This window comes from Drosophila novamexicana, unplaced genomic scaffold, assembly GCF_003285875.2.
Source record: "Drosophila novamexicana strain 15010-1031.04,08,12 unplaced genomic scaffold, DnovRS2.1 tig00000108-arrow-pilon, whole genome shotgun sequence".
In the NCBI taxonomy this organism is placed as follows: domain Eukaryota; kingdom Metazoa; phylum Arthropoda; class Insecta; order Diptera; family Drosophilidae; genus Drosophila; species Drosophila novamexicana.
This window is the reverse complement of record NW_020824772.1, coordinates 3,505,091-3,528,380: the sequence shown is the minus strand read 5'-3', so window position 1 is coordinate 3,528,380 and position 23,290 is coordinate 3,505,091. Positions and strand designations below refer to the sequence as shown.

The following is a 23,290-nucleotide window of genomic DNA, read 5'->3' as shown; positions in this document are numbered from 1 at the left end:
GTATTTTGGTGGCGACTGTTAATTGCAACACACTGCCACGTGTCAGAAAACTTTGAAAAAACTGTCGCGACAAAAAGAAAAGAAAGAAAACAAAGTTTTACCAACAGAAAAACATTTAGGTGCTGAGTACTGAGTGAATTTAATACCCTTTCGGAGCTGCAGTCGGGCGTTGCATACGAAGAAGTTCCAGACTTGATGGCACTCGTATGGGAAACGCTTTAAGAGTCCCTGTGCTGCGACCCTCACTGCCTGTCTCCCTGCCCATTTTACTGTGTCCTGCATTTGTGCCCCATGCCCCTGTTGAAACTTGGCACTTGGCATTGTTGCCAGCTGTTGTTGTTGTTTTTCCGCGTTGCTGCTGCTGCAGGAATAAAAGTTAATGTAAAATGCATTACGCGGCTGCTTGAACCTAGCTGTGACCCAGCCGCAGGGATCGAAATGTGACACGCCTTGCTAGGCTGCAGGCGGCAGGCGACAGTAGCTGCAACATCATCTAGAGCCGGATTTGCACACGTAAGGGGCAGCAGCTCGCATAAATGTAAATATATAATGCTAATGCATTTTCAATGGTGCCTGACTTTGTAATTGAATAGGGGCTTAGGCCTAGGTCAATTTGATTAGGTTGGCTTATTGTCTAAATTACGTCTACTTAACGCTGCAGCAGTCTGAGACTGCTCCCAATTAGCATACTTGGGTCTTCCGTCAAAACTTTTGGCTAAACTAATAAACTTGCGGCTGCTGCCAGGAAGCTGTTAAAACACAAGCATTTTGGCCTGTTACGGGGCCACAGTCTTTTACCGCATTATGCGTAGTCATAATGGGCCCAGAAGAAAATTGTTCAACACTTCAGCTGCAAACAATTAAGGTTGCGAGATAATTACCTAAACTGAAAATAACTTAAAGTGAAGAGCAAGTTAACAATGGGAAACTTTGGGCACTGTTTTGATGAGCAGTATGTGGTGTTTATAAAACCTGCTCAAGGAGATTCTCACGACTTTTACAACACTGCCGTCGAGTTAAATTGAATGCAAGCAAAGCATGAACAGACAGCTTTTTTATACACTGCTCAAAAACTGATATAAAGTATGTTCATTATATGTAATAATATTTTTTGAAGTCACAATTTAAACGTCACAGCCCACAGTTTTTTGCTATGCTCTGTGAATAGAGTATATTGGAGTCGTCATTATGCGGCAATAACATTCTTTCAATCCACCTTCCAGAACTTCTTAAGATCATGAGCTAGTCCCTACTTGGAAGTTCCTTAAAAGCAACTTTTAATATACGTTAATTGTTTCATACTAAATTACAAAAATAAATGGATTTTAGACTGTTAATAGATATTTTAGAGAATAGCATCTTAAACATATTGTTTGCTAGATATACCCTGCTGTTACATTCGTGTGTAGATCGTGACTAAAAATACGGCCAACAAATGACACTTAAAAGTTATTAATATGTCAGTTGGATGGCTAGATGGTATTTTAAAAGTCAACATAAAGTCTTTATAAGCACACCATTTCAAGCACTTAATATATATACTGTAGTATGTTCTTGGCATCGTAATAAAGCCATCAAGTCACGCATTTGTTGTATACCTGAAGGTTGGCTGAAAGGGCTTACGATTTCAATTCCCATTTCGTTTGGGAAGGCATGTCTATGCTTTTATAAGAAAATAAGTTTGCGTCATGTTCCCAAGCTCTGTAGAGTCCGTAGGTAGGCAGTCCGTCAGTCGGGGCCTTTACACAGTTCAAGGCTGACGCAGTTGACTCCTCCTATCCCCTCCAGCAAGAGGCTCGTGTAATTTCTAAGTCTTTCAACGCTCAGCTTGTAATGTGACTACGTAGATAACAGATACAGATACAGATACAGAGCTAGGGCTAAAGATACATTTTCTTAAGATTGCTGCGTGGCTGCGACGACATATGGCTGGCACAGCGGGATAGTTCGCTGCTCTCACAAGTCTTGAGCCGCTGGCCACGTCTCTGAACAAGTCTTCCACGAAATGCTGAAACTCGTTTTGGGTCTCGGCATTTTTGTCGAGTGTACTTCAATTGAACTACTCAATGCTAACTCAATTGCTCGGAGGCCTAGGGCCAACTGCTGCTGCTGCCCATTACCATAGCACACACTTACAGTCAATTGAATCACACAAACACACACACACACACACACACACATACGTACATACACAGTCGCATACACACCTACACACATGCTTGGCTTGTGGGTTGTGTTGTTCTGACGTTGAGCGGCTTCATAAAAATTTGTGGAGCTCATAGGCCGCCATCTAGACCTAAGCCGGATATCGCGCCCATAATTCACACACAGCCTGCTTTCACTTCCTTAAACCCCCCTCTACCGACACGCACACACACACAGCTTCCCTTTGCCCCTGTCTGTGCTGTTGTTTTTCAAGTTCAAATCAAACATTTGCCATAATCTTCAAGTGTCAGCTGCATCATTTTATTTTTTTGTTTTTTATGAAAAAGGCAAATTCAAATACATATGCTTAAAATAAAGCAAACAAACACACACAGATACACACGCACACTCCCGCACACTCACAAAGGTGCAAAGTAAATGAGCTGTTAAGAATTAAGAGCAATGCGCTCCAAAAAAGAAAAATACGAGACACGAATGTTCATCTTCGTGACGCCGAACAAGAAATGCCCTTATAGACATGTGGCTTTTATACCAAAGCTATATTTCCGACGGATTTTTTCCCTAGAAGCTATATAGTATAGAAACTACATCTGGATTCATGACCAATTTTCGGACACATGGAGATGGCTAAATAGACTCAAGAAAATATGTACTTTAGAAAGTAGAAGACGTGTTCTAAGCGCTACACAGCTCGTGACAAAATCAAAATACTTTCTGCAAGGGTATACAAATAAAGAAAAGCAAAGTCTGAATATGTCGCAGAACATTGCATTGAACCACCAAAGTGGTTGTTGGTCGAAGGGGGGGAGCCAAAAACGTGAAAAACTGTCGAGAAATTTTTGGGCATTTCGTTTAAATTTAGACACAGAAAATAAACCCAATAAAATTGTTAGCTGCATTTATTTATAAACCCCGTAGCAAACACTTCCGCAGAGGGTGCCACGAGTTTTCGGCTGGTGGTTCTACGTTATAGGCTGGAGGATGTTGCCCCTAATGATATCAGTTGCGCTGATCGTACGGCTCTCGCCCGTAGAGCTGCTGCTGGAATGTTAAGTGAAGTTTATCCCGCGGGTACTCGCTGAAAAACGCATGTCACTTAAATTTATTGGCCGCAGCTACAACAACAACAGCAGCAGTCTGACAGACAGACGGTCAGACAGACAGGCAGTCAGCTGCCGCCGCCTCTCTGGCATTTGCAGTGTGAAATGCATTTTTCATTCAATTTCCAGACGCTGGATTTTATGTTCGTCCCCGGGGCTGTAAAATCGATTGATATAGACGGGAACAACAACAGACTCATGATTGAAATTGAACAGAGAACCGCATAGCGTGGGTGCGTGCAGCAGCAAGGGATCTCAGTCGAGGTCGGGGTCCGAAAAGACACTCAAATGTTTAGCAGCAAATTTTACTGCCGGGCTTTTAATTAGTTTACATGGCCGTTAAGTCATGATATAGCCATAATCGACCTCAACGGAAGTCGAACGCTTGTAATCAACCTAAAGCCCGGCTCGAGCTTGATTAATTAGAGCAAAAGAATATATCGCTAATTGCTGTCACGACTAGCGACAGAGGTCAATTAATTTAAATAAAAAGGCAAATTGTCAGCTCATAAAGTGATGCGCACTCAAAAGAAAAACAAGAACAGAACTTAATTAATTGTGTGGGAGGTCGGCTTTGCCAATTGCCTAGTAAGTAGCTCCAATTGTGGAGGGTAAGCAACAGAAAATGAAAGCTAAGTGTATCTGTATTCTGTACTTCTGACTTTTACTTGAAAATCAAAATGTTAAAAGATATAACAGCACTAAATGTTATCTTTAGGCCCCTCTGTGGGAGCTAGACCTTCGGATCGAGCCTTTGTAATTCGGAATTGGTTTATTCTGAAATGAAAAATTACAATCATTTTGGACTTGACAAGTTCTATAGTTGAAAATATTTTGGTTTTTCATGTGGAGTACCAATAAGACATAGTTTCTCATCTCTCGTATGCTTTGACATATTTTCTTGTTCCATTATTCAAATGATAATCTGGAAAAATGTTTTGAATACACTCGTAGGATTAGGCTTTTTGTCTGCCGTGCGTTATCTAGCATCATCATAAGTAGTTACAAAAGGCAGATGCCTAGCCAGGGCCAGGGCCTGAGCCCAATGTTAACCCCTTGCTGCCCTAGCTATACCCCTGGCAGGCCCCCAAAAACACTCTTACACTCGCAAACATACACTCAGATATCATAAGCCGCAGCAACAACGACCTTTTTATGTGTTTTTATGGGGCAGCAAATCACGTGACTTGCCCATTTTTGGGCGATGCAGAGAGTGCGTGGGTGCGCCCCGAGCCATTGATACGACGACTGCGATGTGAGAGATTCGCATAAATCAGTTTTAAAAGCGCAGCTGCAGAAGTCAATCGCCAATTTTGGGCACACACATTGCACGTAGCCCATTCGTCGTCGATGTTGTCGTTGATCGGTTGCCCGGGGGCTTAGCTTGGTTTTAGCAACGGTTTTAATGAGATTTGAAACGAAGCTGAAAAGCAATTTTGTCACTTTGTTGCCGTCACTTTGCTCTTACCGTTTTTAACATTTTCCCCATGTGGGTTTTTTTTGTTTTCGGGTGTTAGCAACATTTTTAGCGCTTTACGAGCAACATTTGCTCAGATATTAATTTTGCCTTGCTTACTGTTGCTGTCACTCTTACTACTCTCTCGCTCTCGCTCTCGACCTAGCTCTCACATTAAGCCTTTCGCCTTTTCACGCTCCGCTGCTGCTGTTACATTGCATAAATTTGTCGAGCTGTTGTTGCTGTTATTTTCGTTTTTGTTGCTGCTGCTGCTGCCGCTGCTGCTGCTGTTGGTGGCTTTGCAATTTATGCCCCCAAAACGTCGCCTGCCTTTTGTTGGCATGCGAAAATTTGCTAAAATAGCAGCCAGCAGCCAGCAGCCAGTGTTGCCGCATAAAAACTTTTTGCTGCCGCTGCCCATAAAGCACATGTGTATACACTCTGCGCTCACATGCTTGCACACGTGTACATACTGTAACGGTTTCTGTGTCTGTATGTGTTAGTGTGTATTATATGCTATTTATGTATTATGTTAAAGCTTTGCGATACAAATTTGGCTTTAAGCTTCCACCAGCAGACGTTGCGCCTGGCTCATAAATCATCCACTACTAAGGCTAAGCAGACAATGTGATAAGCGCAGCTTTTCAGGTTGCGCCAGGTTGTGGCTCAGAGTCATCATTTATAACAAGTGTGCGGCTTGGCTTGTTGCGTTTTTCGATAAGCCGGCAACATTGATATATTGATATATTGACAGCGACCAACAGCTGGAAAAGTTTTTCTTCTTCTATTTGATAGATACACGGTTAGTCTGCACAGGCAGCACAAAAAGGTAGTCCATTTATTATGTATATTACTGCTACATTTGAAACGATGAACGTGAACTGGTTCTCAGCCTTATAGTTCCGCTTTGGAACTAATAGAACTGCTGCGCTCTTTGAGCTGTTCGCAGTTCAGAAAGTATTGAAGAATTTAAAAGCCAACTTTAAGGAATGTAATTAAGTTTATAATTTAAAACTAGAGTTTTTTTTATTTAACTCAAGAAACTGAATAAAAGATTAAAATTATGAAAGCTTCAAAAGTGTTTTACATCAAAGTAAATACCCATTTATGAGAGCATCCGTGAGTAGCACAGTTTGAAACGTTTTTCTTTATTAAAAATTTATTACTTGACTTTCATTTATTTTTTATTTTTATTTTTTTTTTATCACATCGGATGTTGCAGGACTTTCATTTCCCGTCTGTCCGCCCCGCTGTGCCCCATTCCCCTATGGCTTCAGTGCCACCAAAATGTGACCCGTAATTGCTTTAAATGCTATTATGACACTTACGCACAGCGGCAAGTCCGTTGTCCGTGTACTTGCCACAGCCTGGAGAGCAGTCGCTGTTGTCCAAGTCGCGGCGGCTCGTTGTCTGCCCGCCTGGCAGCTTGCCAAGGGCCAAGGGCAGCTGCGGCTGTGGTTGGAGCTCGTCGCGCTTGTTGGCTTCAATTGTTTTCGCTTTAAATAATTAAATTAAAATGGGCAGTCGAACTGATTGGAGCAGTGGAGCAGTTGAGCGCACTTGCACCCACTTATCTGATGTCTGCTACTCGCTTTTGGCCAGAGTTTGATGCTAGCTCGGCTCGGCTTGGCGGGTGCATTGAACTCGTATTGCTACCAATTACCGACCGACTGACTAGTCCAATCTCTGTACTTATTCTGTGCCTGCCTATAAATCATTTACTGGCTTCGACATTATCGCAAGTTCTGGGCAAAAAGTGGGCTCCGCCACCTGCCCCTGTGTCCTGCCTTCACGTGCGGCAGTTACGTGCCTTGTGTGGAACTTGTTTTGCGCAAATTATGCCACAGAACGCTGCACTGTACTAGCCTGGCAGATTGTATCTGCCAGATACAGCGACATGGCCATGTAAGCTGCAGCCTCGACGCACGTACCAGATCCCACGCCCCCTTCCCTTACGTGCACCACCCCCACTTGCAGCTGGCGGTGTCAATTTATGGCCAGTGCCAGTTTCTAATAAAATGTCAGCGCCTGCTTTGAGGCTGAATTTGGATTTTTGGTCTCTGATTTGATTCGATTCGCTCACGGCATCTTGTGCGAGACTCGTTTATTTGCGGCTTTGGTGTGCAATGTGCGAAAGCCAAATGCACTTTAGATATCATTTTGTACACACTCATCCATACATGTGTCGTCTGTCTCGTCTATAGACTGTCTATAGATATGTGGTTTATTGGTTTTGTCAGACACACGACAAGTGTCATTCGCATCATGTCTGTGCTTTGATTTGTGCTCTGCTATAAATTTCAACAGATTGACATGAAAATTGTCAATTGTCGAGTTGACGGCGCCAATACAAATTTGATATTTTCGAATCGTGTTATAGAATAATGTTCCAATCAGTTTTTAATTGAAGCCCAACATGATTGGATCAGTAATAACTCCTGAAAACTGGTGAAAAAAGATGTGAGTGACTCTTAAACTGTAATTCTTATTCTGTGCTTTTAAACTTTGGATGCATATCGAACTTTGCTGCTTTCTCTAGTGCCGATATCGCACTCGAACTTAGATCTGCTCTAGACTGAATTTGAAATCAATCTCGTACTCATATAAACGGATATATAGTCCAACTTGAAGGGTTACGCTTCAAGAGTTCTACGGGCAAACAAACAAATATGATTACTCTCACAGGAAATATAAATATAAATATAATAATGAATATAATGATATATAGATATATAAATCAGGTCTGCTTTATAAACCTACCATGAGTATTTTTTGAGTACTATTCACCATCATTCATTTGTAAAGCGTTTCATACTAATCGATACTCAAACAAAATGGTGGATGTCAGACTGAAGAATAAGTATAATTTTGAGTAAATCTTAATTGAACTCAAGCTTTGTTCAGTGTGACTTGAACGAATATGCAAATATTATCATGTTCTCTTTGGGAACACATACATGAATTTTTGATTCGTTCCATTGGGCATCAAGAGATGTTATTTAGATCTTACAGGAATGTCGCTTAATTTCTTTATCAATTCAAAACTTTCAGATAAGCTTATCTTCTTTAATTGCAAATATCACTAAAGTTTTCTTTCAAGAAGGCATTTCTTTCTTCTTTGAGTTCTTGTATTTCATTTTTATGTCTGGCTCTAATTTTATTGTTTACATTGAAAGTTTTGTTTATTGACGTTCATCACTTTTTGATTATTTACTTTGAAAATTTGCTATTGAATATCTCAGCAAATTGTCTTTGTCTGCGATATTGCCCATTGATGGTAGGGGATGTCCGTCTGATATGTCCGTCCTTCAACATGGCCATGTTGCCACATGTGGTATGTGGCATGAGTAATGCAGCTGGCGTTGTCTGGCAAACGGATTGGGGATACTTTATGCTCTTGGCCCTGAACCTAAATGGCCAGTAAATGCAGTGCCAATCGGGCGTGCATAAGTTATGTGAACTGTCTGCCAGACGATGACCATAAACCAGACATAATGACGCCCGAAAAAAGATATAAACAAGAATATTAAAATAAAGCGCAAAAAAGTCGTATTAAAGGAAAAATAATTTTGCACAGTTAATTTGTCATTTCCGTAGCTGCTGACAGCTTCCGGCATTGGCCAAATGCACCTGAGCATGCTTAATTGAATTTCGCATTTTCGTGCTCAAATGAGTCAAGGATTGGGGCATGCAAATTGCTGTTGTTGTTGTTGTTGATGTTGTTCTTGGTGCTGCTGCTGTGATTCGGCATGTGCTCACTGTCAAGTGCAACATGGCAAGGCAGCAGGCGCTGCTGCGTGCCAATGTCTGTGCACTTGATCTCACAAGAAATAAAAAAGAAGTATCTGTATCTGTATCTTGAGCTGTATCTGTATTTGTATCTGTATCTGTGACTGCCTGTCGACCCATAGTGCCCAGACTCATGCATCTTCCAGTGGCGCATTCAACGTCAAAATGTTGCCCGTCTGCCATAAAATTGCCTGAATTTAGCGCTAGCTCCAAGGCGCTTCTCTCTCGGCCACTTCTCTCTAGCTGGGCTACTGTTGCTAGTTGCAGTGCCTGGCAGCGGTCCAGCTGCCGCGTCGAGTGTCTTTGCCTTTGCCTTGTTAATCTACGAGTGGCAGTTGCTGGCGCGGGTACTCCTCGGGCTTTGTTGTTTTCATTACCGTCCACATGGGCGCCTATTAAATGCAAAATGTGCAGACAGCCAGAAAGACAAACGGTCCTCAGTCCAGAGCACCCATACCATACCCAGTTATCCCTACACCCTGGACCCTCCGCCTTTCGGCTGTCATATGAATTAAATATGCAAGTGCCGTTCCGGGACCATCAACTGCACTTGCAGCTGGGAGTTGGTCGTGGAGTTCTGGAGCTGAAGTTGTGGCCTGTTCGGGTGATTAAAGTTAATTACATTTTTCATGGCTCACATCATTTTTTTTTTGCTCTTCTTCCTTTTTATGAGCAGATTTTTTCTCTGTTTATTATTATTTATTTATGCCACGTCCTTGGTCTTTGCCGATTTTTCCACTCTATTAATTTGCGTGTTGATTTATTTGCGGGCGACGGGCAGCTGGGCTTTTCTTTTTGTTTATATGGAAATCAGTGCAAACAGCAAGCGGCATGCGGCATGCGGCATGTGGCATCATCGTCTGCGTTGTGATGTAAACATTGGAGCTGGGCGTTAAATCGAAAACCAAATGCCGCAATCATTTCGCAATGTAAATTCAAGGAAGGAGGGCGGAAGCATAGCTGCCCGATGTTGTGAAGAACTCTAGCAGAGAGATTAAAGCACTAAAAACGCATCTGGAACGCAGCACAGACTGTTTCAATTAGATTACATAAAGGGCTTTGATTGATCATGTAACACACTAAACTCTGATATATATATGGAGTGTGTATGCACTACTGAGTCATGGGAAAATTTCATGGTATATACATTTATATAGAGCAGACTCGAATAAAACTGTAGCAACATCTAATGATTTATTCAATGAATCATTTCATTGTATTGCATTTAACAAAGATATCAAATATCCATAGCTGGAAAGTGGATGTATATTTTCCTGCGAATTAAGCGTATATAATACAGCTGATACGCAAACGTTGTTAATAGGTAATTACGATTAACTAACAAACATAAGTCGTCACTGAATTCGTTTACAATTCCCAAACAGTTTAAGCGCGTGCCCAGTATAAAGTTTAGCCTAAATGCGCATTTGTCGCCAGGATAGATTCTGGGCTAGATCTTAAATAATAACTCTTTAAATATTATCCATCATACGTTTGTTTTAAAGCCCCTCTTTTTGTCTTCTCTCTTCATAGCTGAAAGCGACCTGCTCACATTTGCACAACGAAAGCAGCACTACGAGTCGGACAAGGCATTCCAGAAGGAGCTGTTCTCCAGCGATACGCGACCGCACAGCGTGCGCCAGCTGTACAAGGAGGCGGGCAAGGAGTTGTTGCTCTTGTCCAGCGCAGCCACAACGCCACGTTCCATATCCTTCAACGGCGATATACAAACGAATGACGACGTTCTGGATGGTACAACGGATGCGTCCTGCATGGAGGAGTCGCTGCTCTGCTCCGACTCGGACTTTGGCAATGCCAATCGCAGGCTGCGCACGCGCATCGATGCCGAGATTGAAATTCGCTTGGTGAGTAGCCTTCACGGATTCCGACGGCCGGTGGTGTTGCTATTACTACTTGGTATGTGGAGCAGCCACAAAACTGGAGCTGATTTAGTGCTTGCCTCATGCATAAATAATAATCTGCCACAACATAGCCGGCGGCCCAATCCCAGAAACCCGACCATGGTCCCATGTGTGTGGTCTGTGCGGTTGACGCTGTGGCCATTGCTTCCTGCTATTTGCCAGCTGTGCCAGCTCAAAGAGCTATGGCCAAAACATCTTCCAACAATGTGCTCCACATAGACACGAACACACACGGCCCGACAGAGAGAGAGAGAGAGACCTCTGTCGTTGTCAAACAAGTTGGGCCAAAGCAGATACCAAGACCACACAACAGGCCTCTGGCTAACGAGGCGGTCGCCAAATCATTTCGAGTTCAGTTCAGTTGAGTTGAGTTGTTATACCCTGTAGTAATTAATAGTTAAAGGAGGGTGGATTTAGTAAGTGCATGTAATTGACAAAGGGCCTACCCAATTACCTGTACTGTATTTCTTGGGTCATTTAAAGATAGACTATCAACGGGTTTGCTTAAAGAGCTTAGATATATATTATATATGTTTGATGTTCTTGATAATTGATTTAACACTGAGTAAAAGATAAATTCTTGTGTTCTTTTGTATAGTGCTTCGGGTGTAGGGCATCTATTGGTCGAGAACTGATGCCCAAATGGGTCTTACTTCGTTTTTAATTGCTGTTGTGACGTCCCACGCTGGGCGTATGAAATTGCCAGTTGAAATCGCATAGAAAGGGTCTTCAGTCTTGACTCTTTAAAACTATTTCTATCCACCGCCTCTTCTTGCCACAGCTCGTATCAGTAAATCGCAGTTACTTAATTTGAGCTAACGCGCTTCAGAGTTGTTCCATTTGCCACGGGCAACGTCAACTCCATCGTCAACGTCATCGTCATCGTCATCGCCATCATCTTCCTCGTCCACATCATCGCCAGCTTCATCGTCAACGTTGTCTTTCCTTGTTTATCCATGCCATTAGATAAGCTGGCTAAGACAAACAGCCACTGGCTGACGATGACGATGGCGGCGACGACCAGGCCGCCGCCACGGCGACTTTCCTGTACAGCAACTTGGCAAAACTAGTTTAGACTCAAAAACGTAGAGCCAGTTGTCAATAGTTGGCCAAAAGTGGTCGAATGTCGTCTTTTAGCTCAGTCGCTGCCAATATCCACATGAAGACGACGTCTTTGTCGTCTGCCCCTTAATTGAATGACTTTTAATCCTTTTCGCATTGCGTTTGACATTAGTTGCCGCCAGTTCCACATGAACGCATCTCCAGCTCCAGCTCCAGCTCCAACTCCTCTAGCTTCATGGCTTTAACGCTAGTTGGCCAAGATTCGCATTAGCGCATTCGGTTTATTGCTTACGGCCGCAAAAAATGTTGTCAGAAGGCAGCAGCACATGGAATTCGTTTTTATTATATATGGTACGACATTTATGTGCAAATATTTTATCATTGAAACTCGGCCAGTTCGCTGTGCCATTCAATTGAGGCAAACAAAGAGCCGACGAACCGTAAACAACAACAAATTATTGGCAGCTAGACAGGACTTGCACACTGGTAACAAGGCAGAGGCAATTATTTTGTTTTTATTTTGTCAAAAACCAAATCAGATTTTGATGAATATATTACTTATAGCATTTATTTTGGTGTGAACGTAATGTTAACTCTAATGATAATTTTTAACATAATTGTATACAAGGTACAAAGTGACAATGTAGGACTTCTGAAATTTATAAAGAATAATATACCAGCTTAATAAAAATCGATTTAGCTACAATTAAAAGCTATGAATCACCCTGCAAATTTACAAAAAAAAAAAAATGTTAGCACTTTAATATGATTCACGAGCGAATGTCTACTTGTTAACGTTTTTAAATCCTGCATTTTGCAACTAGGATATCCGGTTTCAGTTCGAAGCCTTAAATATGTTTCTAACTTTAAGTGCATATTATTTTTTACTTGTTCATCACATTGCTTAAATTTTACATATTCAGAGCTGATGGCCCTGAAAGATTTAGGTTCAAAATAACTTAACTGAAAATTACTTAGCAGAACTATAAATAAATTGAACTTTTGCACCACTGTGCGTAGAAGCGTTTCTAATTTCTAAGTTAGTCCAAAAAGACGAAAGTTTTGCTTCGTTGTGAAAGCGTAGCTCAAGTGGTTTTTTTATGTAAATGTCAGATATTATGTGGGTGTTGGGGTTACTTCGTCTTACATGCTCATGCCCTTCCAGCACACACCCCCAACTGCCCCCCCCCCCCTCCCTCCCTTCCCACAGTTAACTTTCAATTGTTACAATTGATTTTAATGGGCATCTCCCCGAAAAAAAAATCAATGGAAACGATTGTTTAGTCCGATTGGTTCACTTGGAAATAGAGCTTGAAATATTTTTGGGGAATTTGTAGATTGTGATTGCTTTTAATTAGGCTGATTGAATTTCGATGGGGTTGCCAACAAACGGACACAGGCGAAAATAAATCGAAATCGTGTTGAGAAAACGCGTGAATAATCGCGTGACTTGGTCAAATATTCGCTGGCCAAGCAAACAAATGTTTGCGCAAACACCAAATGCAAGAGTCCAGCTCATTTTTCAGCATATGAGTGGCTTCCAACGGTACAAGGATATGCGTGACAGAGTCCTGCCATGGGTCCAATTAATGGCCTAAAACATATTTTTGCATGTCTCGTTTTGGCCAACTGCTTATTAAACGAATGCCCTTTCGCCTCTCTCTCTCTCTCTCGCGGTCTCTCTCACTCTCATATCATATCTCTGTTCAACCCCATTTGCAGCCCGCTGGCATCGAGGATTTGCGCAAATGGACATCCAGCGAGGCGCTGGGTGATGTCACCGTCACGCCCGATTGCATGCACCACGTGGAAACCTCGATCTGCACATCGTTGTCCTTTGGTGATAATGGCGTCCTAACGCCCGCACTCTCTCCGTCCGTGCTCTCCGCCGATGCAGCCGATGCGCTCTACGCGCTCAACATTAGCCAAACGGCGGACGGCGCCCATCAGCATCACCATCATCATCATCTCCAGCAGCAGCAGCTGCTGCTACCGAACGATATCAATAAAGATGTGCCTTTGAATCATCGACTGCCTTCACCCGAGGAACAAACCAAAATAATTGCCTTAAAGTAAGTACAGCAATTCCTATTTAAATGATTCTAGCCAAAAGTTTGACAGCCATTGTGCTCTGCCAGCCAGCACATTTTCATATGCTAATTTTATTTAACTCTTCATTGTTATTGGCATTTCGTGTACATTTTTACAGCATTTTTGTCTTGTTTGCCCAAGCGGCAACCACTCTCCCATTTTGTTTTTAATACTCTCTCTTAAAGGGTTTTCTTAATTTTGTCATGAAATGTGTAACACATAGAGACAACTCCTACCTGTCAGTCTGTCTGGACAACTAAGTCACATAACTGCATAAGGAATCATGAAACTTTTCATGCTTTTTTTTAAAGATTTAGTGTGGATCTTTAAATGTACTATATCATATCAACTATATCAAAAAGCTCCTATAGGAAGAATCTGTCAAAAAAATGGTTTTTGTTTTAAATTGTATCTTGACCAAATTTATAAATTTTTCTCTTATATATATTGAAGTAAGGCTAGGATTTAATTATATTCATTATTAGTATTATTTATTCATGAATATGTTTTTAGAATATTTGATTATTTGAAGGCTTTTCTAGGATCCAGACTCTCAGTTGAGTGAGAGCAAGAGCTGAAGATGTAGATAGTTTCGGTTGGATTACAACCTAACTCTTACGCCATCTTACTATATAGTATATTCATACTTCTTCAATAAGTTAATCGTGTATTAAATTTTTGCTTGAAGCGGTCTTCCTTTGTAACAATGATAGCTAGACTCCACTGTACCATTTAAAACTGAGCAAAAAGCTCATTTAATAGATTTTTACCTAGATCGTTTTAATTTCATGGATAATGTTTGTAAGCGTGTTCAAGCCTCGTCATGCCGCTGCCCTTTCTGTTATTTGTTGTTTTTTTTTTTTATTTTTTTACAATATTTGGGCTTTTGTTTGTAACGCGACGCAATCAGAAACCGCAGCGTAAAAAAGCTAAATAAATTAATTCAATTGCGCATTACATAAATTTACAATGTGGCCACAAACACACACACACAGAATTATGCAAGTGTTGGCCAGGGCCACGCCCACATCGACAACCCGCACGCCCTTCTACGGTAATGGCTCATTTGTTTAATGTACCCGCCCCCAAAATGGGCACAGCAAACAAACAAACAATTGGAGAAGGGGTCGGAGGAGAAGAGACAAACATTGTTAACGCTTCGTTGATTTAAAGCGCAAATGTTTGACTTACATTTAAGCATAGCATAAAATGACTGAACAACAATGAAAAAAGAAAACCACAAAATGCACTCTAAAATCTAATCTTATGTATATCTGCCCCACCCACACACTTGCAGATACCCTGCCGAAGTGATCTCGGTGAACACATCCGGCAAGCATTTCCAGCGGATGTGCGCCGCTCGCAAATCCACGACGGGCTGCTATGCCGGCGGCGCTGGCACTGCCACGCCCAGTAGCGGCAGCCCCGAGGATAACCAGACGGAGGCCAACAATCTGGATGACAACGTGCAGACGGTCAGCAGGCGGTCCAGATCGCGCAAGGTGCGCGGCAAGCGTCGCAACACCATAGCGGGCATCGACCAGAAGGAGATACAGGATGCGGCCAATGGGTATGTGAAGATCAATCCAAATATAGATGTATATGCGGAACTCTTAGCGAGTGTTTTTTCCCACTATTGTTTAACACTTTTCGTTGCCAAATCGCAAAGATCTATCAATGCAGTGGCTCTCAAACTGTACATAAAGCATACTGAGACCAACTCATATACATATCGTACATATATCTGATCCATACGAACTATATCAATTGCATTTTCCTATGAAATTATTGTGTGAAAACTCGAAAATCAAAAGTCTATAGCTGCAAAATTTGTTATGCTGTTTAGTATTTGAATCATTTTTATTACGGTTATTCAGTTAATTTGTTTTCTACATTTTTTAGACAATTATCGAAAAGTTATACACATTTTTCGTGCCTCTTTGTATTCTGTATTATGTAATTAATTTTTTGTAATTGTTTGCTAAATTAGGAGCACACAGCGCATGCCGAACTAAATGAAGAAAATTGATTAAACTGAATGTTGTACAAAAGAAAATTGAATTGTAAATAATCTTATTAATTGTTGTTTGTGTTTGCATATATAGTTTACAAGATTTTTGTTTCTGTCTAGATCAATGCCAATTAAAATGAATTGCAAGCAACATAATTTTTTTTTCAGCCAAGCTAATTGAAAACCATATTTTTCTGCCAGCCAAAGATAATTCTTAAAACAAAATTGCAAAACGCCAAAGAAAAAAAAAACAGCCTAACAAATTACTCAACATTAGAAACCAATACACACTCACACAAACACACACACTCACACACATACGACACACACAACACGCATTGCTCGCATATATCATAAAATTCATCATTCATATCCGAGACATTCACCTCTTGCATTCAGCGCAGTCACAAACCACCCACACGCAGGCACGCTCTATTGCCATTTGCCTTGGCAACATTGTTGCCAGCTGTCATGTTGCACAGCAACATGCTGCCCACTCGCAGCTCCCCCAGCACTCAGCCTGCGCATCATCAGCATAAATCAGGCGTGGAGCCACGTACTCTCTATAGGATTTTTGCCAACCAGTCAAAAACCAACAACAACTCCTGTTGGCTTTTGGGTTTTTTTTGTTGCCTCTCGTACTTCTTCAGTGCATTTGGCTGACGCCTTTTGCTTAAAAGTTTCATAAATCTTATTTGTTTTGTTGGCGTCGTCTGCCCACAAAACCCACGACCCGATGCCTGCGACGTTGTCGTCATTCCGTTTGACTGCGTTTCATATGCAACATGAAACTGCACAGTAGACACACACACGCACACACACACACACACTTAGCCAGGCACACACGTGCATCTGTGTGAGTTTGTATGCTATATATGCCAATGCTGTTCAATATCTGTGCGATCAGCATTAAATATGCAAAGCAAACCAAAACCAAACTCAACTGAACTCAATTGCCCGTCAAACTGTGAGCTATGTATGCAATGCGAGGGTTACCCGAGAAGATGCCAAAAGCTATACACAAATTTCCAAAACGCTTCATGAATTTCCAGTCGTACTTAAAACTACATTGCGTAATATGAAAAGAACAGCTACATTTTTTAGTTGTAATTTTTCTAAAATCGAAAATATTGTAATATCAAATAACATATCAAAATTCAAAATCATTTATAGGGATTACAGTTACAATATTTCTTAAAATTATTTTGGATTGATTTATAGACTATGCTCGGATATAAAGAGCTAACATTTGGTCTGCTCTTTACTGTTCGTATAACTAAGTACTTAATATTGAAAAAATACTCAAAAATCGTTATTCCAGTCATATTTCTTGAACTGAACTATAGTTATGTTTGGAACACACCTCTTAAAAGCTCAAATATCATATTATTTGGTGCATATGTAGCAAATGTTTTCATATATAAGCTGACCTGCACCCAAATCCGTGGCAAATCGCTCAATTGAAGATTTTCTTTTTTTTTTGGGGCGGTGAATTGAATGAAAAGCGTTGCTTATCGGCATAATTAGTGTGCGTGTGTGTGAGTGTGTGTATGCATGTGTGTGCACCCTATGCTGTCTATAAGTGCATGCCACAGCTGCCCCACAAACGAAACAAAATCTTCAGCTGGGGGCACTCAGAAATGTAGATGTTGTAATCGCTTTTAATAATCAACAGAAAGCAGAGCAGCAACTGAAAGAAAAAAATGTTTGCTTGAAAATTAAACTTTGAACTGTGCCATTAATTAATCTACATTTTCCCAGAGCATTTCCTTTGGCTGTGTGTGTGTGTGTATCTGAAAAGTCTCGCTCGTTTTAAAATGAAAAAATTGATAACTTGTCTGAAATTAACCAGAAACAGAAAATGAAAAGAAAAAAATCAAAATTATTAGGCCAAATCTTTTGGGCTCCACACCTTACAATGATTTTTATAGATTGGCAAACATTTTCCTCCAAAATTCTTCTCCCTCTCTCTCAATCTCTCTCTCTCTCTTTCTGTCTCTGTGCTGAACTGTTTTCGGTCTATCTTCTAACCAAATATCGCACACATCTTCATCAAGTCTTACAATTTAGCTAACCATATCCAAACATATATATATTTTCTTTTTTATGTTTCCCAACAACAACAACAACCACAACATTACAACAACAACAAAAACAAAACATTTTCCCCATCCACACAACAGCAATGCGGATTCCAAGCATCCATCGAATGCCACATCGCCAGCGCCCGCGGCAACTGTGGATACCACAAAGAAATCCAAGAAATTCGGACGCAGCAAATCGAGCGACATCTTAAAAAAGGAATCTGTTGCCTTACCCTACGACAAAGGGAAGAGCACGCTGACCCGCCTGAACTCGCTGAAGCAATGGGGCCGCAATCGGTTCAAGTTTATGCAGCGCAATGGCGAGCTGAGTGGCGTTGGCGAGACGAGCCAGCTGGATACCAGCGGCTGCAGTTCGCAGAACAGCTCCACGGAGAAGCCGGAACCGAGCCACGGCCATGGCCATTCGGTGCCAGCGCCGTCAGCCAACGCTGGGCTCAAGTCCAAGCGCGACGCGACCCGAGACATTGACGATGATTGCGTGGTGCACGAGCTGATTGCCAAGAAGAGTGAATCTCGGTTTTCGCACGAACGAAAACCCTCGTATTCCTCGTCGGAGAAGAGCATGAGCGTGTCCAGCAGCGGCCAGCTGCGCGGCAAGCTGCAGTTGTCCTCGCTGGCGGCGTCGTCCGCGGCGCACGTCAAGATGCGTGAAACGGCCACACTGAACCGACAGCGACGCAATGGGCTACATCGCCTGGACGCGGCTGGCAAGGAGGAGCAGCCGCACTCGTCGAGCGGTAACTGGAGCGCCAGCTCCGAGTCGGGACGCGCCTCGATTGGCAGCGAAATAACCATGCAGCCGAAGTCAAGCGCCTCGAACACCTCGCTGAATGTGTCCAGCTTCCAGCCGTGCAGCAGCAGCGGTCCGCCCTCGTCCATGCTGAGTCGGCGGCGATTCCTCAACACCTCCGCCTCGAGCAGTGTGACCAGCGAGGGCACCGCCACGCCAGAGCTGCAGGGCGATGCGGGCGGTTATCCCAATCATCTGGACGATGAGACCAGTTCCGCATATAGCTGCGACACGGAGGGCTACTACACATCCTTCCACATGGACAGCGGTCTGCGCACGCTGAAGGAGGAGGAACCGCCGATGACGCCGCTGCAGCAGAGCCTGCACACCAGCAGCTACTCCTTTGGCAGCCAATCGAATCAGACGGTGCTCAATGCGGAGAACGAATATGAGCTATACGGACGCGGCTCCACATCGACCACAACCAGCTCCGCGGGCACCGTGTGCACCACATTGATGAATGTGGCCGTCTGCACCGGACCGGATGTGCCCGAGCGCAGCAGCTCGCTGGGCAAGCACAGCCAGAGCCACAGCAACAGCGCCAGCAGCAGCACCCTGGAGCGCAGCTACAGCAGCAGCACCATTGGTAGCACTCTGGAGCGAACGGGCACCATAAAGCGGAATGTGAAGCTATCTGCCAAGACGGAGGATGCAGTGCAGCAACAGCAACAGCAGCAGCAGCATCATGCAGAGGATGGTGCGCCACGCTCGGCGCAGCCGCTGCCCGTCGATTTGGAGTACTCGGAGTGCTCGGATTTGGAGGGCGTGGAGCGCATCGAGCGCATCAAACAGAAGACGGCAATCAATGCGAAGCGCATACCCTCCATGTGCATCATAACGCCCACCACCAGCGATGATGATGAGCATCAGTCGCAGGATGCAGAGCGTACGCTGACCAGCCTGCAGCTGGACGTCGACACTGAATCGGATGTGCCCGAGCAGTTGACTCCCACCAACAAAGGCAGCAGCAGCAGCAGCAGCAAGGACCACAACCTGAACGAGCTAAAGCACACACCAACAAAAGCTCTCGGAGGCATGCTCGAAAAACTGAGAGTCGTGTTGCCGGCGGCCATCAAAAGGTCGCCAGGCAAAAGCTGCTCACCACCAAAGCCCGCCGCGGCGAGCGCTGTGGATGACGACAAGCTCTACGACCTGGCGGGCGAGTATGTGACTATAGCAGATATAAGCAACAACAACAACAATCGTAACAACAACAACAACAACAGTAGGCAGCACAATCGCGCCAAAAACAACCTCGCCATTTACTATTCCAATGACATAGTTAGGAGGGTGGCACCCGACCAGGCAGCGGCGAATCAACAACAACCCTCGGAGTACGTTTCGCTCAACGAGCTGCCACAGCATTTGCGTCGGCATGCGGCAAGCGGCGGCAGCAAGAGCGAAGCCTGCGCAGAGCAGCCAGTTGTCGCAGCTGCTGCTGCTGCCACCCCTGCCGGGGCGGGCGGATTGAGCGGTGAGAGCGGCGTGCCCATGTACGCGGAGATCAGCGAACTGCGCGAGGAAAAGTCGCTCATCTCGCCGAGCGGCGGGCAGCGTCGGGTGCGCACAACTGCCGAGGGTCGCATCATATACGATTCGGACAGTCTGAAGCGACGCAAGGGAGCGCACACCACCTTTGCACCTGGGCCGTATGTGAAGGAAACCGAAAGTGCGCTGCTCAGTGCAACACGAGAAGCCACGGGTGAAAGTGCAACAGCAGCAGCCGCGGCAGCAACAACAAAGAGCGCCAAATTATTGTTATTAAACGGCGGCATCGCGGCCAATCGCAAGGTGGCCAATGTTCGTCCAATATTAGCCAAATCGCCGCTCAGCAAAATGACCGCCTATCAGCCGGGCAGCAGCTACCAGGAGCAGAAGCAACTGCTGGCCAACAATACGAATCCCTTTTACGAGACAATTACGACGCCTGTGGCCACAGCCGGCATGATGCCCTCGCCCTCCAGTAAATCGAATTCATCCACTGGCTCCACGGCAACCAGTTCATCATCGGCCACAACTACCGCCTCGGCCAGCTCTGCGGAAGAAGGTAAGATTCTGCGAACAGCAACCCAACAACAACTGCAACAACAACAACCAGAGCAACAACAACTGCCACAGCAGCAGCAACAACATTTGAATGCCAGTTGCAGTGATTTTGTTAACGTAACCGCTTTGACGTACCCAAATCAAATCCTTGCCATTGTAAATAATACGCTACTACACTCTACTACCACAACGACAACAACTTTTAACAACAACAGCAGCCACTCAAATTTGTTGCTGAGCAAGTCAAAATTCGCATCAATGGGCAGCATTTCATGTGTACAGCCGATTCCCCCCACAGCTTGTGGCACGCAAGTGAGGGTTGCTGCCACGCCATCAACTAACCCCCAATTCAGCCCCCATATAATGCCAGTCCCAGTCCCAGCCCCACCCCCACCGCTGCCGCCCCGAACGAAAGTAAATGGCATAGCTGAAGCTGCAATACGCACACCCACACCCACACCCCCACCCCCGGCCGAATCGGCAACTGCCGCCGTTTTATCGATTGACCCAATTGCTGAAACGCAGTTTTCCATTTCGAATGCAACTGCCCCCAAACCTAGCCCCAACTCCACATCCTCTCCCACTCAGAGCAAATGCCGCTCTGTCGCGCTCAAGCGCAACAACAGCTATAGGCTGGCCAACGATGAGCTGAAGCTGGAAATGAATAAGGAAAACTGTTTGTTGTCGACGCCACCTTACGGTGCATTGCCCCCTATGTTGCATGCAACAAGTTCGTTGAAACTGCGCAACTTGAGCAATATGCAATTGGTGTCCACCACACCAAATTCTGGCTGCCCCGCTGAGCGCAAGATAGCCAAGTCCTTTGAGCGGCTGGTCGATGAGTTTTCGCTATCGACCACATGCATTGACTCCTCCTATTTGAAGAACAAATCGCTCGAGAACTTTGATGATTCACCCGCATTGCACACGACCAGCGTGCCAGACGAGGGCGAGCAGCCAGACAATGACACTGCCTGCGACTCGGAAGAGGACGAGGAGGAGGAGGAGGCGGATGAGTTGGTGGCGCCACACATGCAGTTGCCACCCACACCTCACAGCAGATACCACAAATCGTTCGTGGAGAGCGTCTTGCTGCGACCCTTTAAAATCATTTTGCCCAATGAGGATAACGGCGCTAGACGCCAACGTCTCCTGCAAAAGTTTGAGGTTACGGAAATCTGGTAGCAGGGCGGCTCATTAGCTTGTCTTTAACTTGACCTTTAGTTAAAATATAACAGCAGTTACACCACTCCAGTTGTGCCTCGCCTTGCCACACGTTGTCAAGTGGGTGTCTTGAGCAAACAGCACACGGCAATTGTCTATCTTAGCAAGGCCTATGCGGTCTGCCAGCCTTTTCTAAGTCTCAGTCTACACAGACTCCGTCTTTGTTTCGTACGTGTTCAATGGGCTAGTGTTGCCGGAAGCGAGTTTTTAACAGTCCCAGCCGCTGTTTAGTCACAGGTTCAATGCCCAAGCTCGCTCTATTCAACGTCTTGGCCGCCTTACTGAAAACTGCTCTAGGAGTTCCGCTTCTGCAGCCAACTTAACACGTGGTCAGCTGCGGCCAACTTAACACCTACGTTTAAAATATCAGTGCTGCCAGATCGTTGCAAACCGAGTCTGCCTTGCAAAAGAAGCACAAAAAATGGAAATTATGAGAGTCCTTCTATATCTCTCTATTACTGTACACTTGAAATGCTAGCTATTTAATTTATTAATTATCTACTGTTTGTTATTAACATATGTTTATTCAATCAGCACTTGCTGCAAACTTTACATATATTTAATTTGCTCTGTTTTTCCGCCTTGGGAGCATAAACAATTTTTTGTATGATTTTGATTTGTTTAACTAACTGTTTTTTAACAATCACCTTTAATTAAGTGTTATGTGTGTGTACTTAAACTATGTGTTTTTTATATGTTTTAACTGTAACTAATTATAAAATACATAAACTTATTCGTTCTATTAACATTACAACAACACATGTGTATTGTAAATTCTGTAAAGTTTTTTGCACCGATTATGTTTTGTTCCACAACAAGAATTATCACAAATGTATGCATTAAGTATTCAATTTATGACAAATTATGACGCTAATTTTTTAAGACAACAAATTCAATTTTTTTTTTTGATTTGCTTGATTTTAATATGATTTCAAACATTGTAACAAACGTGCAAAAAACTTCTATTGCATAATTTATATTAATATGTATGTGTGTATATATTGTAGTAGTAGTAGTTTTTTGCACCTCGCCCAACTAACGCAACATAACAGTTTGTAGTTTAAAAAATTAGCGCCTAGTTTGAAATGAAATGAGAATCTATTCACATTTAAGTACCTAGCTAAGTAGAGCTCTTAAGTTCAATCACATTCCACACAAATAAAAAGCCCACCGATCGTAAGTAGAATATTGAAAATAAATTGAGAAAAAGAAAAAAGACCTTCGCATCAATCATTGTATCATAAAAAGCAAATGAAAAGAAAAAGAATAATAATCATTCACTGCATAACATGGGCTAATGGGCACCATAGACACTGCACCCCCACCACCACCACCACCACAACCACCCCAATCCAACACCCAGCACCAGCACCACCATGCATTTCTGGGCACACCCAACGCATCTATTGCACCACATGTGTACATAACACATACGCTCCTTGGGAGAAGCCAGACAGGTACAGTGAAACGTCTACAGGTACGTACGGCTTGCGCTTGCTTGAATGCTTCTGTAATTGAGGACTCCTTT

At 43.5% G+C, this 23,290-nt stretch overlaps 1 protein-coding gene across 2 annotated transcripts in view; it reads left to right on the top strand.

Moving 5' to 3' along the window:
* Positions 1 to 23,290, top strand: part of LOC115771820 — a 43,279-nt gene that overhangs the window by 18,383 nt on the left and 1,606 nt on the right. Inside the window, exons 2-5 of one of the 2 annotated variants that reach the window (XM_030717698.1) lie at positions 10,045 to 10,376; positions 13,218 to 13,567; positions 14,884 to 15,156; positions 17,781 to 20,539. In XM_030717698.1, coding sequence (XP_030573558.1) covers positions 10,045 to 10,376; positions 13,218 to 13,567; positions 14,884 to 15,156; positions 17,781 to 20,539 — 3,714 coding nt within the window. The remainder of the gene's footprint in view (positions 1 to 10,044; positions 10,377 to 13,217; positions 13,568 to 14,883; positions 15,157 to 17,780; positions 20,540 to 23,290) is intronic. The other variant, XM_030717699.1, reaches the window with a different exon arrangement.